Here is a 14391-nt window from a genome sequence, read left to right on the forward strand (position 1 = left end):
TGCTTGGTACAATAGCCCATTTACGTGACAAAATTATAGTTTCAAGGTAATGTACAATTTATATTAATATTCCATAAACTCAAAATAAAAAATAAATGTACCAAACCTTTGCCAATAAGTTCAACACAAATAACAAACCCTTATGAGATTATTTATTACTAAACAATAATCTGTGTTTGAAAAATCGAATCGATATAAAAGGAAATGAAGACAACTTCACACACTGGTTAACCTTGTTTATGATACGGTATAGTGAGTAGATCAATGTGGTTTCGTGCTAGGGAAACATGGTGAGAAACCAATGAATCGATAGTGTTTTGACCCTCATAATGTGACCTTAGTCCCAGAAAAAAGCTTTTATGTTGGTGATTCCTCCTAGCGGCATTTCCGGCCAAAGTGAGGTCCCTTCTTTAGTCACTTGAATGGTCTTGTATTCCAACATGCTTAGTTTGATGGTAGCCATCAAAGAGAGATGCTAAGATCATTATGTTGTAGTCTGATTGTTGCGTGAATTGTTGCTCAGACCGTTCATTTGTACTCTCCTTGTGTTTGAATTTTGCTTGAAGGAGGATATCTTGTATGTTTTTCTTTCTTTTATACGTTATTATAGGTTTTCTGGAAAACCATGGCCAGCGTATAATCGTCCTTCATTATTTTCCAGTTTCTTATCAAATAGTTTGATTAGGCTGGTTATGATGAGGTTGTGCTGACAAGGTTTTTGTTACATCATTACTTAGTTTTGTTGATGGAGGATGGCTGACGTTTTGTTACATTAACTTCTTTTTGATACAAGCTATGTCTTTCTTTTTGTTATCTCGTTGTTGAAGTTTTTGCGTTGAGAAATTGACCTTTTTTATGAAGTCCGTATTGTTGTTGCATGTGCGAACATAGCTGAGTAATTCACCTTCAATGAAGCATTTGAAGGTTGGTGGCAGATAAATATTGTCAGATGGTTTTGTATGGGTTTTACAATCGAGCCATCTCTCTCGATTGCGTGTCTGACATTTGAAGACCACAAGGTCTAGGTGTTAGATTTTGTCGATGAAAAGTTCAATTATGAATTCCCAAGTTGAACGTAGGGTACAGGGTGTTGCACTCTCCGACAAATGTTCTGAATGTTATGAGTTTATGTTCTGTTCCTGAGTAAATCATGAAAATGTTACCTTTTAAACGTTGAGGGGATTTTTGTATCGTATCAGTTGGCTGGTAATGTTTTAGAGTCCAACGCTACGATCGCTGCATATATGGCTTCAGTTTTGGCATGTTTTTCTACATTGATAACACTTCTAATGTTACAAGAATAGAGTTTGCTTGTATTTTTATTGATTCTAACCAGTTAATGAAGTTTTTGGGTCCCTAACATATGTAAGTCGCCTTTGCATGATTTGTTTTATGACAAAGTCTAGAAATTCCGAGATTTGGTTTATTGGGCTCGAGCAGCCATATCTATTGAGACGTTGGATGATGATTGTTCCTTCTGCTTGGGTTTTGTGTATTTTTGGCAGGAGATACCATCGTGTTGTACAAATTATTCTACTTATGGGAATGGGGAAACTGTAAATCACCTCGTCAATGATCTTCTTGTCGCAGATAAACGATATCATATACAATTTCCACCGTATAGTTAATGTCGCCAACTTGAAGTGTTGCCTTAATGTACAGTAATAGTGTACATTTCGCAGCTGTCTATAACTTTCTTTAATGTCAATTGTCGTATTAACAATTGCTATGTCTCTTACTTTATTGATGGGTTTTATTGTGATTTATTTGTTTTTAGACAGATTGTTCAGATCAGTCTTTTCTGTTAGAGTTGTGTTCTTTCTGATGTGGGTTGCAAATGGAATTTTCTCTATCGAACTAAGTTGCTTCGAGACAGTTTTACAATTTTGGGTTTTCCGCTGTTAGTAGTGTCGACATTGGATTTATCTTATAACAGTTGTCTGATTGATGAATTGATCGTTTGTTTCTCATGATATTGCAAAATCTTATGATGCGAATAGATTTGTTGATATCTGATAGGACAATTTTTCTGTATAGGCAATTCGGAATGGAAATAAATTTCAAGCTTTTGCTTGATGCTTTGATTTGCAAGATTTTTTATGAATCTGAGAATCTTTCTGAGTTCTTGCTTTTGTTTAATCTTCGATTTTCTGTTTATAATATGTTCTTCCTGGCGTTTTTTACGTTTTATGTTTCCAAACAGCAAAACGATACCAAAAACGAAAGGCAAAGATGCTTTCATAAAAATCACGAAAGCTGCGAAAAAGCAAGGTAACCTAGCTTCAAAAGTCAAAATAGTCTTCTCTTTGTTCATAAAACCCTGAGGAAACGGTCTTTTTTAAGCCAGCACATCCTCCAAAAAGAGAACTACTGTAGCACAAAACTATGTGTCTGTCATCACACATCGAGACATGAAAAAAACAGAAAATTCAACAAACGAAAAAGGCTTCTCAAACAAAGGAAGCAAAAGACCAAAATCACAAACATAAAACCTCTTTCGGGGGCCAAGGTCACATGACCAGGGTCAAGGCATGATTTATTCACCGGTTTCTCGCCATGTTTTTCGTTATCATGAAATCACACTACTATTGATCTACTCACTATATCGTAACACTTTCAAACGTAGAACCGATATGTAAAGTTGCCCTCATTTCCTTTACAATGATTCACTTTTGTTAAATACTCAATAATTTCATAATAGTTTGCAACTTGTGTTGAGCTTATTGGCTAAGTTTTTGTACATTTATCATTTATTTTGAGTTTACGGATCATCAACACAAATTGTACATTACCTTGAAACTTATTATTTCGTCACATAAATGGGCTATTGTACTAAGCATAGTAAACTTCATAATAGGCTATTTTGTAATTTGGAGTTGACATTTTGTTTTATGACGTCATCACAATAATTAATTTGCATCAATTATATGTTTTGTCTGTAATTTTGGGTGTTAATTTCAGTTCAGGCACTAAAATGCTGGACACAGGCTTCATCAACAGTAATTGAACATTATCACACGGTATTATGGGGATATTTTGAATTTGGTCGGCCATTTTGGCTTTATGACGTCATCACAATAATTTATTTGCATCAATTTTATGTTGTATTTGTAATTTGGGATGTTTGTGTCAGTTTATTCAAAATAATATTGAAAACTGCCCGAATTAGCAGTATTTTACCATTTTAAGCAATATAACGGCGGCCATTTTGAATTTATGACGTCATCGAGCCTTTCCGGTGACCCAAATTTTTGGAGCAATAGCTAATTTTGATCTACACATATATGCAAACCTCTGTAGCAAATTTGGCACTTTTGTCATCCGTGTAACGATATTTTTGTTAAGCCACCTGACTACAGAGTGTTTTCTTCCTAGGAACAATGTTCTCTCCATTGTCATCCCGGTAACTTCCCCTCCCCAGGAAACACTGCCATAGGAAAAGTTGCTCATAATTATTTTTTGTCTTTTTCACCCCACCCGCCTAATGTAGACTTTCAAAAAGCAAAGAATGTTGATGAAATTAACACAGTGACTGTAGACTTCCTTTTATGATTTAAGCAAAACGTTTGATGCTAAATGTACAAGTGCGAGATATTGTCTTGTTGGCGGTATGCAATATTGGGCTGAGTAATGTATATATTTGACCGTCAGTTTAGTGGAAAACTACCGTTAATTAGTTCCAGAGACCAGCTCTGGAACTGTTAGTTTTTGCTCACTTTCCTTCTTTCTTTCTTTCTTTCTTTCTTTCTTTCTTTCTTTCTTTCTTTCTCTATTTCCGGTTTTACTACCATAGAACATGCCATACACAAATTTTACCGTAATGACCCAGAATGCAATGCGACACGCTTATGACGTCATCGCTCAGCTCGGACGGGTTTTACGGGCATTTCTTGTTTGTTTATTTATTTATTTTTTATTTGGCATTGCTCAACTATCATATTGCGTTCAGTTATTAATAATTCTAGCTTTCTTTCGCTTTGTTTTTTGTTGCTTTTTGATTTTATTTTTCTCGAAATACTCGCCGTACGTGGCGCTATACTGTTTCGCCCGAATGCTCATGAGACAACATGGCGGCGTATCAATCGCCTCGCTCGCACAGAGAGAGAAAATTAGCCTTTCCCTAAGTTTACAAGCGCGGCTGGGCACATCGTGTACCTAGGCGAAGTGGCTGTGCTCGAAAACGATGATCAATGCAAAATTTGGACTCAAAATCGGCTGTTTTGGCGGAGAAACTGCCCGCCGTATTTCTGAGGAGCCACCAGCGGTTTTTCCTACATCAATCTGCGGGGCTGTGGTGGGAGGCCGTTTAACGCCGGTAACACACAGCCCTGCCATGCAGAGCTAGGCATATTAGTGAACGTACTGTCTGTCATGCACCGGCATGCGTTGGCTGCACGTAAAAGCAACTCAACTTTCCAAGATCAAATGGTCAGTATCTTGTGAAAACAGCGACATAGCAATGAAAATTGTTTTAGTCTGTGCTTTTAATCAAATGAAAATGCATGTGGCTCAATTTCAACGGCCTAGGTCCGATGTTTCCTTCTCATCGTTGTAAATGACACCCCTTTTACGGCAACAACTCAGCGCTACCCGTCAAGCGATTGATTTTTACGTAGGTCAGCGGAGCGAAAATTATTGCTCTGGCTCGCGAGAATGTCGTCTGATAAACATTTCCGTGCGTTGTCGCCCCGTATGTATCTGTTGCGTTTTACCATACATGTAGGCATTTGTAATCTGACTGCCTTGCTTTTAGTTGTATTATGGTGTTTACTGCTATCAGCCCTGAATCCAAAGCACTCTTTCATTCTGCACCTATCTTTGTCACACATTCTCTTGTTTCTTCCGCTGCTCTGGTCTCTGGAACTTCGCTTTTGCTTGCAAATGCTTTCTAGTTTTTACTTAATCTTTGTAATTTAAACCGTAGATGGTAAACTACTACCCAACTGGAGCTTAATGTCACCAGGGACATTCCCTACAGTGTGTGTCGTCACCCATCTGTCAAAATTGTACGTTTCACTAAAGTATGGGTCACTCTGTAGTCTAGACTAACGTTTGGCGACAGACAAGTAATTGGTAATGTGTACAGAGTATTCAATAGTAGACTACACGTAAGCAAAACCGGGCCCTAACCTGGTCTGTTAGACCCGGCCTGGTGAGCTTTACAACTTCCCTTTGCTAAGGTGCCAATGTGAAACCAATACGGCTACTTGTACCACATGATGGGTGTAAAATTATGGCACCAGCGACTTCGTTTCCCGGTGTAATAAGATGTCGTATTCCTACAAATTCCCGTAGTAATTGGAGGCACGCCTGTCTTTTGAAGTGCTAAAAATGTTTTCACTGTTTCTGACTTTCCGAGGACGACAAAATATATCGATTCTTCGCGTCACGCCAGCTACGTGAGGTTGCAAACATTCACGTCCCCGCAGAAAGTGTGCGATCGATCACTCTCCGGTTTACGAGCTGTTTTGTCATCAGGTCACATCTACCGACATCATTGGCGGCCATGAAGAAGACACCACAGAAAGCTCAGACTTGCTTCCTACATACAGCAATTACATATTTTCCGAACAATAAAGTTTTATGGCCATTGTACCCTTTTCAAATATCGTAGATGATGAACTCTGTAGACATTTATCGTTCCTAAAACGTTATTGCGAACGGAAATGGTAATTTTCGCAATTTGTTTTATAACTAAAAAGTTAAAAGTAATAGGACGCTGTTAATATACCCATGAACTTTGATCAATTTAAATTTTTTTAAGAACGGCAACTTCTTGACATAATAATAAAGACGGGCACGTAATTTATACTGACTTTTTAATGTGTTGGCGTTTACACCCTTTCCAGGTCACTAGGACAATGCTTTATTCCGACTTGGCGTAATACGTCAACGCGTCGTGAAGTCCAAGGCAACACATTTGCTATTCTCGTAGTTACTTATCTAGACGCCACCATAAATTTGAAGTAATCTTGAATGTTACCTATACCCATGTAAGTTCCACAAACTGCATATGCACTCTGTTTGAAAAAATGGTTTTCGTTCTGCGTGTAGGCCTAAAGGATAGAATCACATAACATTCAACTATTATACGCATGCACACGGCAGTCTCATAAAAAATCAGATGTACAGTGGAGTGGCGACTCTTCCACCTTCGATTGTCACTTTTAGTTGCTGCTGCGTTAGCTAATAGTCGCCTTTGTTCTGTAGGAAGTCGAATGCCTTTTCCACATCTTGTTTTACATTGCTTGATAGGAGAAAATCGCTGGCAAGTTCTTGAAGTCCTAGTTTGTAGTCTTCGTATGTCCTTTTTGGCAAACTGTTGTTCGTGGGATGATTAATTCAAATCTGGGTTGGGCAACTGCCAGTCTCCTCATAGCAAACACCGTAAAGAACGCCATTGTACAATCAAAGATCACACGACTCATTAGACACCAGTCATTCAAACCCATTCCATATATCCTTCGACTCGTAAGTAGCCGTCTGATGACAATTAAAACACTCACGATCCGTGATATTTTTGTGGGCTTTTACAAATCGAGTGGTGGGAAGGGTCAAAAGATTTCACAGCTGAACGAATCGTAGAAACCTCTTAGTATATCACAATACGGCACATCGGGACACTTAACAAGTAGATCCTTCGAATACAGTCTAACGACTGGGATAATACCTACTACAAGCTTCATATATTGCCTGTCCTTATAAATCACGCTAATTTATTCTTGTTAGGCACATTCTACAGTATATCTTTTTTCTTATTTATGTTAGATAACTTGTTTCCCAAGAAATGACTGGTTTATAGATTCCTTGCTCTGCCCCGATAATGTTACTGTACAACTAAGAACAGTAAGCAAATTTTCTGCGTTAATATATAAAAGTCTTCGGAGTATTTGGCATTCAAAAGAGGAACTAGACTTGCTGTACGTCTGTGGGCATATGATTGCCAAAACAGAGTAAATTGCTGAAGGAATTATCTTCGGCAGGCTGAGGCTTCGCGTTAGTGGTAGGCTTTTGCGAAGAAGGTAGGGTGAAGAAAAGCCAAGCGACCGCAGGGAGGGGGGGTAGTTTTCAGGGGAACTATTTAAATCAAGTGAAACTTAGGTGAGGTACCCTAGGCTGCACGTGCATCGAAAATTTAGACAGCGTCAACGTATGGCAATCGTAAACTGCGATTGTCAACGAGGAAAGAGTCTCGGTTTCACCCGTAATAGACCCTAAAGTCACACCATTCACTGTAACTGTAATCACAAAACAGTTGTTTTTCGTGTCACTGTTGTGCGCAAATTTTGTTCAAATAGTGACTACAGCAGTCGAATACACTTGTTGTGGGTAAAACTACACAACACTCGTAAAACAGGAAAACACGTAAACAACGCAATTCCGGAGAATGTATTATGCAACTACGATATTTGACCGTGACAACGAAAGTATGTCCTACGGTATAATGTTGTTATATTATTAGCTCAGATGACGTGGTTGATAAAGCAATGGATTACTCGTAAAAAGGTCGTAAACTGCACCATTCAAGACATTACATGACCTGCTCTTGACATTGTCAAAACTCGACCATGAACGTGTTGACGTAATTTTTACCTCTGAATGGCAAGGACAGGATATTGATAGTGACGTATTATCAAATGTTTACAACGTCACTCAAGTTCACCTCCACCAATATCGATTAATGTGTCTCAAAGTGAGGCGTTTATGACAGCACGAATTCTTCATAAAGTGCTGTCCAACGCATTACTGTCAGAATACGGATTGGCACCACAACAACTACAAGTTCGCAGAGAAACTCTACCCAGCCTTTAGAAGAGGGACATAACCCATTTTTCGTTTAATTCAGTCGTCCATATTCATCTGGCCCGCGAGCAGTTGATTACCTTGGTTTATAAAGGTGAGTATTTTTAACATAGTAAGCTTCATATCTTCAAACAGAGTTGAAGTAAGTGCTGTAAGCCAATTAAACACTTCGCTACCCATACACGTTCGTTTATAATGATTTTCTGGTTTTTGAGACAGTTGAACAATTGGTTGGGCGAAGAGTTTGTATTTATTATAGAATAAAAGTTTTAAGTGTTTTAAAAAATATAAAAAGGAACTGAACTATAATTACACAGTTTAAATTTGAAAAGTTTACCCTCAACATTTAAAGATACGGATTTATGTAATTGTTACGAAAAATATCAATTTCCTATGCAACTGAATATGTTGACATCGATAAGTTGATGAACGAGGGCAACAAATGCAGTGAGAAGTGCGATGCTCAGACTGAGGCAATGAAAGACAATATCGATTTTGCAATTAAATGCGTCAAAAACCAGTTGTTATGAGGAGATACACAGAACAAATTCATCGCTTATCGCCTTAAACTCTTGACTTCTGTGTAGCATCAAATTTCTAGTAAACTGTATATGGAATGTGTGATCATCGGTCAGAAATAACGCTCTGATTAGCAAGAACATACCCTTTAATCGGTAGACTAGTGAGGGCGAACATGAGCCAGTAAATATTAGCGTCACCAGTGTCGTTCATTGCATGAAATATGCCATTAATCTCTGTACGCTAGTAACAATATTCTAGATCTTTTCCCTTGTGTTTGCAATGGGCTGTTCAGGACAAAATTGCCATATGTATGGAATGGTACTGACATATTTTGTCATTCCTATTATCCCCAGATGTCTTCCCCAAGTCTACGTTGTCAGTTACTAGTACTAATCGGCTGTGTTATAGTATCGTCTGCAACTGATGCAGGTAAGATTTGTTTGTTACTATAACGTACTAATATTTGTATGTTAACTTTTCAAAAGCTTTGAATAATTTAGCTTTTCAGTACGATGCTTCTACTTTTCCTCACAGAAAGAATGTTAGGAAGATTATTCAATAAGTTCTGTAGTCGACACGGAGATCTGATATCAGAAGAAAACACGACTGTTCATCAAATGATAAATGACAACATTCCTGGTTTAATATCACATCAGTAATCTAGTAATTTTGTTGACATAATCTTCATTTGTGACTTTTGATAATCTTGACGCGCAGCTTACCTATTCAGACACCTATTCAATCCACTTTGCAACGGTGGTACCAGGTGGCCCAAGATGATACTATTTTTATTGTCATTTTCTGTTAGTTATTTGGAGCACATGAATTTCTTATTTACCTTGAACGATACCGATTATTTGACCTGTGTGACATCATTTTCTCTTATCAATGTATTTTTTTTCAGATTTGTCACTAGAAATCTATACCATCTTCAACCCAATGCCCTTTATGGTGACCTTTGAAACGGGAACGAATGTGTCAATCAACGTCATGTCAATTACAGTCAGAAACAATGGCCAAGATGATCTCCCCTCTCTCAGTGATGGTCAATTCCATTATGACATGGGTATGTACATCACCGCATTGGAGGGGGACAAGATGCTGGATCCAGTTCAAGTCGATTCTTTCTCTCTGAACGATGACGTAGTTTTGCGCCGAGCCAATGGTATTGTTGCTGGTGGTGACCAAGCCTACCAAGTGCCTGATTGGCCAACTGCTGTGATCAACTACCCAGCCGAGAAATGCAAAACACATAGCCACCTTTGTGTTGTCATAGAACACATCGGTAATTACACAGACTACAATAGTGACAATGACTTCTTCTGCCTGCCATTTGTCGATGGTTTATTCAGCGAATCAGTGGGACCAACAAACTGTCCGTCAGGTAAGTTTGCCTTGACTGGTCGGCAATCAATTAAAGAGATATTAGGTTCTCTGTGTCGAGACACAGGAATTCAAAGATGAGCTTAAATTTTGATGACAGAAAAGGATACAAAAATTCGTAGAAAGACCATTTGAGATAGATAGATAGATAGATAGATAGATAGATAGATAGATAGATAGATAGATAGATAGATAGATAGATAGATAGATAGATATATTACACAGACAGACAGACAGATAGATAGATAGATAGATAAATAGATAAATAGATATATTAGACAGACAGATAGATAGATAGATAGATAGATAGATAGATAGATAGATAGATAGATAGATAGATAGATAGATAGATAGATAGATAGATAGATAGATAGATAGATAGATAGATAGATAGATAGATAGATAGATGATAATCATAATCGTAATAATAATTTTAACGTACGACATACGCAGATGGAATACAACTGAAAGTATTTCAAACATTTAATAGGACAGTGTTAAAGCTATTGAATACCTTGGAGCAATTCCTTAACATGGCAATTGTTTCATCCCTACAGACGTTGTACCAGTAACGTTGAAAATCGCCAACGATGAGCTTCCAGCATTTGTATATGACACACCAAGCGAAATCACGCTCGATATTGAACTTCACAATGCGGGAGGCACTGCTGTTCCTGGTGGTGTCGAGAATCTTGGATTCAGCGCTTTCATTGCCAGCAACAACAGCATGGACGCTGACTTTAAGGTCGACTGTGGTGACGTCAATGTCAACTCAACCAATTTGTTGAATTCTATCGGACCTTGGAGCGATACTGTATACAGTGACGTCAGAGTTACTGTCACTATACCCCAGCTACACTGTAGCGATTTCAACTACCTCTGCATCGTCTTCAAGAAAGGTTAGCATCTTTACTGTTTTTTTCTAATTGAAGATGTAATTAAATTTTATGACATCCAACAAATGGTTTCTAATACGAATTTCATACATTTATTTCAAAATCTGAGATGTTCGCATATGCTTACATCAGCATTTGCTCGTTTAATCTCAATGTGAGAATAAATAAGGGTACAAATTGAAAACAAAAACTGTAGAGGCCTAGCTGCGCTAGTTGTATATATGTTTTATTTGTTCTGTAAATTTGTGCTATTCAAATTTCATATTTTCATTGCTGAAGAATAGCAGTCGTACAAAGTTTTATCAAATACCATGTATCATTTTTTTCGCAGCCTCTGACAACGCAACATTCGAAGACGACGACAGCAACAACCTTATATGTCTACCATTTGACGAAGTTGCCGATGGTGGCGCTGGTGCTGTCGTCTGCCCAAGCGAAGATCCCGACCAGGAAACCCCGGCAAAGTTTTCAATGGGAAACGTGGCATTGTGGGCTCTCCTCGGAGTTGCCTGCTTTCTATTGGTATCGGGCATCTTACTCTTCTTGTGTTTCCTGTGTCTTACATTCATCAGTGTCCAAAGAAAGAAGAACAAAGTTGATGCTGAACAACAAAACCACATGATCGTTATCGACGTCAACAAAGTGGAGAATACAATACCGACACCAATTACTGCGTGGGAAATACAGTATATGTGATTTAATACAGCCATCTAAATCAGCATAAAAATACTAAATTACATGGCCTTTGGTGGTGCTATTACCGTTAAGCACGATTGCAAGATATGTATATTGAAGGAAGTCAGAGAGACGATACACTTGGTAGTTTTACTAAATTGTCGGAAAGATGAAACGGAAATTTACAGAATCAAAGCGCTTCTTTTAACTCGCGTCTGGAAGCCATCAAGAAAGTAATCGACATGTATCGCTTGGTGATGACTTTTTGAGACAAACATTTCTGTCGTTTACATATCCTGTCCATAACGTCAAAAAACATGGGCCCTGGTAAAGTAATTCCGACAAAATGCGATTAATTAGACTAATAGAAATAACATGTACAACGGACGTCATGGTCAGAGAGAGAGAGAGAGAGAGGAGAGAGAGAGAGAGAGAGAGAGAGAGAGAGAGAGAGGAGAGAGAGAGAGAGAGAGAGAGAGAGAGAGAGAGACAGACAGACAGACAGACAGACAGACAGACAGACAGATAGTTTGACTGACGGACGGACAGACAGACAGACAGACAGACAGACAGACAGACAGACAGTTAGTAGGGAGGAAAGGAGAAAGCGGGGATGATTTGCTAGAATATATGTCGACTATCATTTGTGGGATATTACATTTTTTTAAAAGTTGAATGTAGACATGTGCAATAATTTGACAACCTGAACTTAGTAGTCTGAAGTTTTGAAGTTGTTGTTGTTTATTTAGTATTTAATGAGCATTGCATCTTAATCGTTGTAGTCTTTTTTTTCCGAAGTAAAACTTTTACTTGCCCTTCCGATTGTTTTATAGGTTAAAGGCTAGGAATAAAGTAATGTCCGAGTAATTAGCCCAAACTTACATATCATATTATATATATATATATATATATATTATATATATATATATATATATATATATATATATATATATATATATATATATATATAATATATATATATATATATTATATATATATATATATATAAATACTATTATCAAGATTCTAATATTTCGCTTTCCAATTTTCCACTTTGTTTTTTATTATGTTCATTGTTAGCTCTGATATTCAGTAGTAGACCTGAACTACTCATTATATTTATTAAATTATTAAATAATGAAGATTAAAATTGAGATACAATTGTATGCACTTAAAAATGAAAAATAAATAATATTTTATAAATTGATATTATGATTTTAGTGTTTTGCTCATTCAATCTACAAGGAAAACACGTAAAAACAACAGCAATTACTAAAATACTTTTGATATTATCAGCTATATGATAGGAAGATTTTTATACTGATATAAAATATCTTCTGACCCAATTTTTAAAGATACAAACAGAATTAGATGAAAATGCAGAGAAGACTATAAATGAAATTACGAACACGATTATAATGAGAAAATAAGAAAATAAACTAAGAGCGTAATCAAATTGAAAATTATATCAAAACGAAATAATGTTAAGACAAGTGTTTTGGCACTAATCTCATCTAATATTTTGGTGACATACATCCATGCGTGACAAGGATTATTGTCTGCTTCGCCGGAGTGGTTTTTAACTTTCTCGTCGGAAGAATGCTTAACATATCGTTATCCAATGTCATGCCTTTCGACAAAGAACGATGATTTTGTAAAACCTTTGAGGCGTCTTCCCCAAATTGTAGCGTTGGGTCAAATCAGACATTCTGTTGTAAGCCAACGTTGTGTGCAGTTGAGAGCGCAGGCAACATCGTTAGTTGTTTAAGTCACCACAGCTGATATGTGATTTGTATGATTGCATATATTTGCCATATCTTTCATGGTCTGGACCACATCACGAAATACATAGTTTGCCATTTGAAATTCTCCGTCTTTTTAAACGCCCACTCCTTTTAACAGACAAAAACCTTAATAGTTGTGCTTACTCTGGGGCTACAATCCTGGATAATTAGATACATTATCAATAGTGCTGTTGTGAATAACGTTACAAAATTCGCTTGGATTGACAATGCTATTATAACAATGCAATAAATACCTCTCTCTCGAATAATGTAGTTGGGTTTGATTGACATAATTTGTGACGTAGAAAAGCTCAGAGTACAATCTGCAACAACAACCACTGATTGAACACTGAAAACAAAGTGCGCATATCAAGCAGCAGTGTCCAATTTTGCGCACGTACAACTAATTTAGTAACAAACATGAAACTGTACACAGGACAATTTTATGTAAACTTTAAACAACTTCAAGCAAACTCTCCAGTTTCCAGAACAGTGAGCTGCAATAATCATGAGCAGTAATTTCTTGTTCCTGTATTCACTGTTGGTATACCAGGGCATGTCTACTATGCGGACCCAAACAAAAAAGCGATACGATCTACCACTTACCCATGGACCACTTAATTTGCATTCTACCAAGACAATGGAGAACCACTGTTCTAACTTCGTTCCTGTACAAATTCTCACTGCATGAAAACCCTATAATATTTACTGTATTAACATGGATTATTGCCTGTATTTTAGCTGAAGAGTGCATATACAGATGAATACAGTCAAGAATCCATTTTTGTATTCAGCAAGCCTGTATTCATGTGGATTCATGTGAATTCACGTGTATTACACCATAATACAGGCAACGCATTAATGTGAATTTATCTGAATTATTGGGTTTTCATGCAGTGTCTCTCGTGCCAGTTTCATTGTTTCATCTGTTTGGCATGTACGTCCAACATATTTACGTAAGTTTTGGGACAGAAAACTACTTAATTACGGTAACCTTAATTTCTACTCTTCAATCATACCATCAATTGATTTGACACTGTCACTCTTCTTTCCCTTTACGAATATTCAAAAATGCTAGGTAGCACGTGATGAATCTTACATGAGGAAAGAATCTTGCCAGTCATTTCAAGAAATGAAATTGAATGTGTCAGTGTGAAGTAGGGGCATTGGTATTGGTATTGAATGCACATCTAGGGACACATTTCTGATATCTGGTTATTATTGTTACTAAGATTCCAAAAAAGTGTTTCATCATCTATCTTTTGAAAAGAGAGTAAGTTCAAATTTATAATCTGTTTACCAAAACATTTCACCACAAAGGCTAAATC

General features: G+C 37.2%; 1 protein-coding gene across 1 annotated transcript; it reads left to right on the forward strand.

Moving 5' to 3' along the window:
- Positions 1–7762: 7762 nt before the first annotated feature.
- LOC139124828 (uncharacterized) lies at positions 7763–11691 on the forward strand. The gene is made up of 5 exons (XM_070690941.1): positions 7763–7897; positions 8679–8754; positions 9230–9709; positions 10266–10607; positions 10936–11691. The coding sequence occupies exons 2-5, from the start codon at positions 8679–8681 to the stop codon at positions 11298–11300; spliced, it is 1263 nt and encodes a 420-aa protein (XP_070547042.1). The 5' UTR covers positions 7763–7897; the 3' UTR covers positions 11301–11691.
- Positions 11692–14391: the final 2700 nt, after the last annotated feature.

This window comes from Ptychodera flava (genome assembly GCF_041260155.1).
Source record: "Ptychodera flava strain L36383 chromosome 23 unlocalized genomic scaffold, AS_Pfla_20210202 Scaffold_24__1_contigs__length_23054250_pilon, whole genome shotgun sequence".
In the NCBI taxonomy this organism is placed as follows: Eukaryota; Metazoa; Hemichordata; class Enteropneusta; family Ptychoderidae; genus Ptychodera; species Ptychodera flava.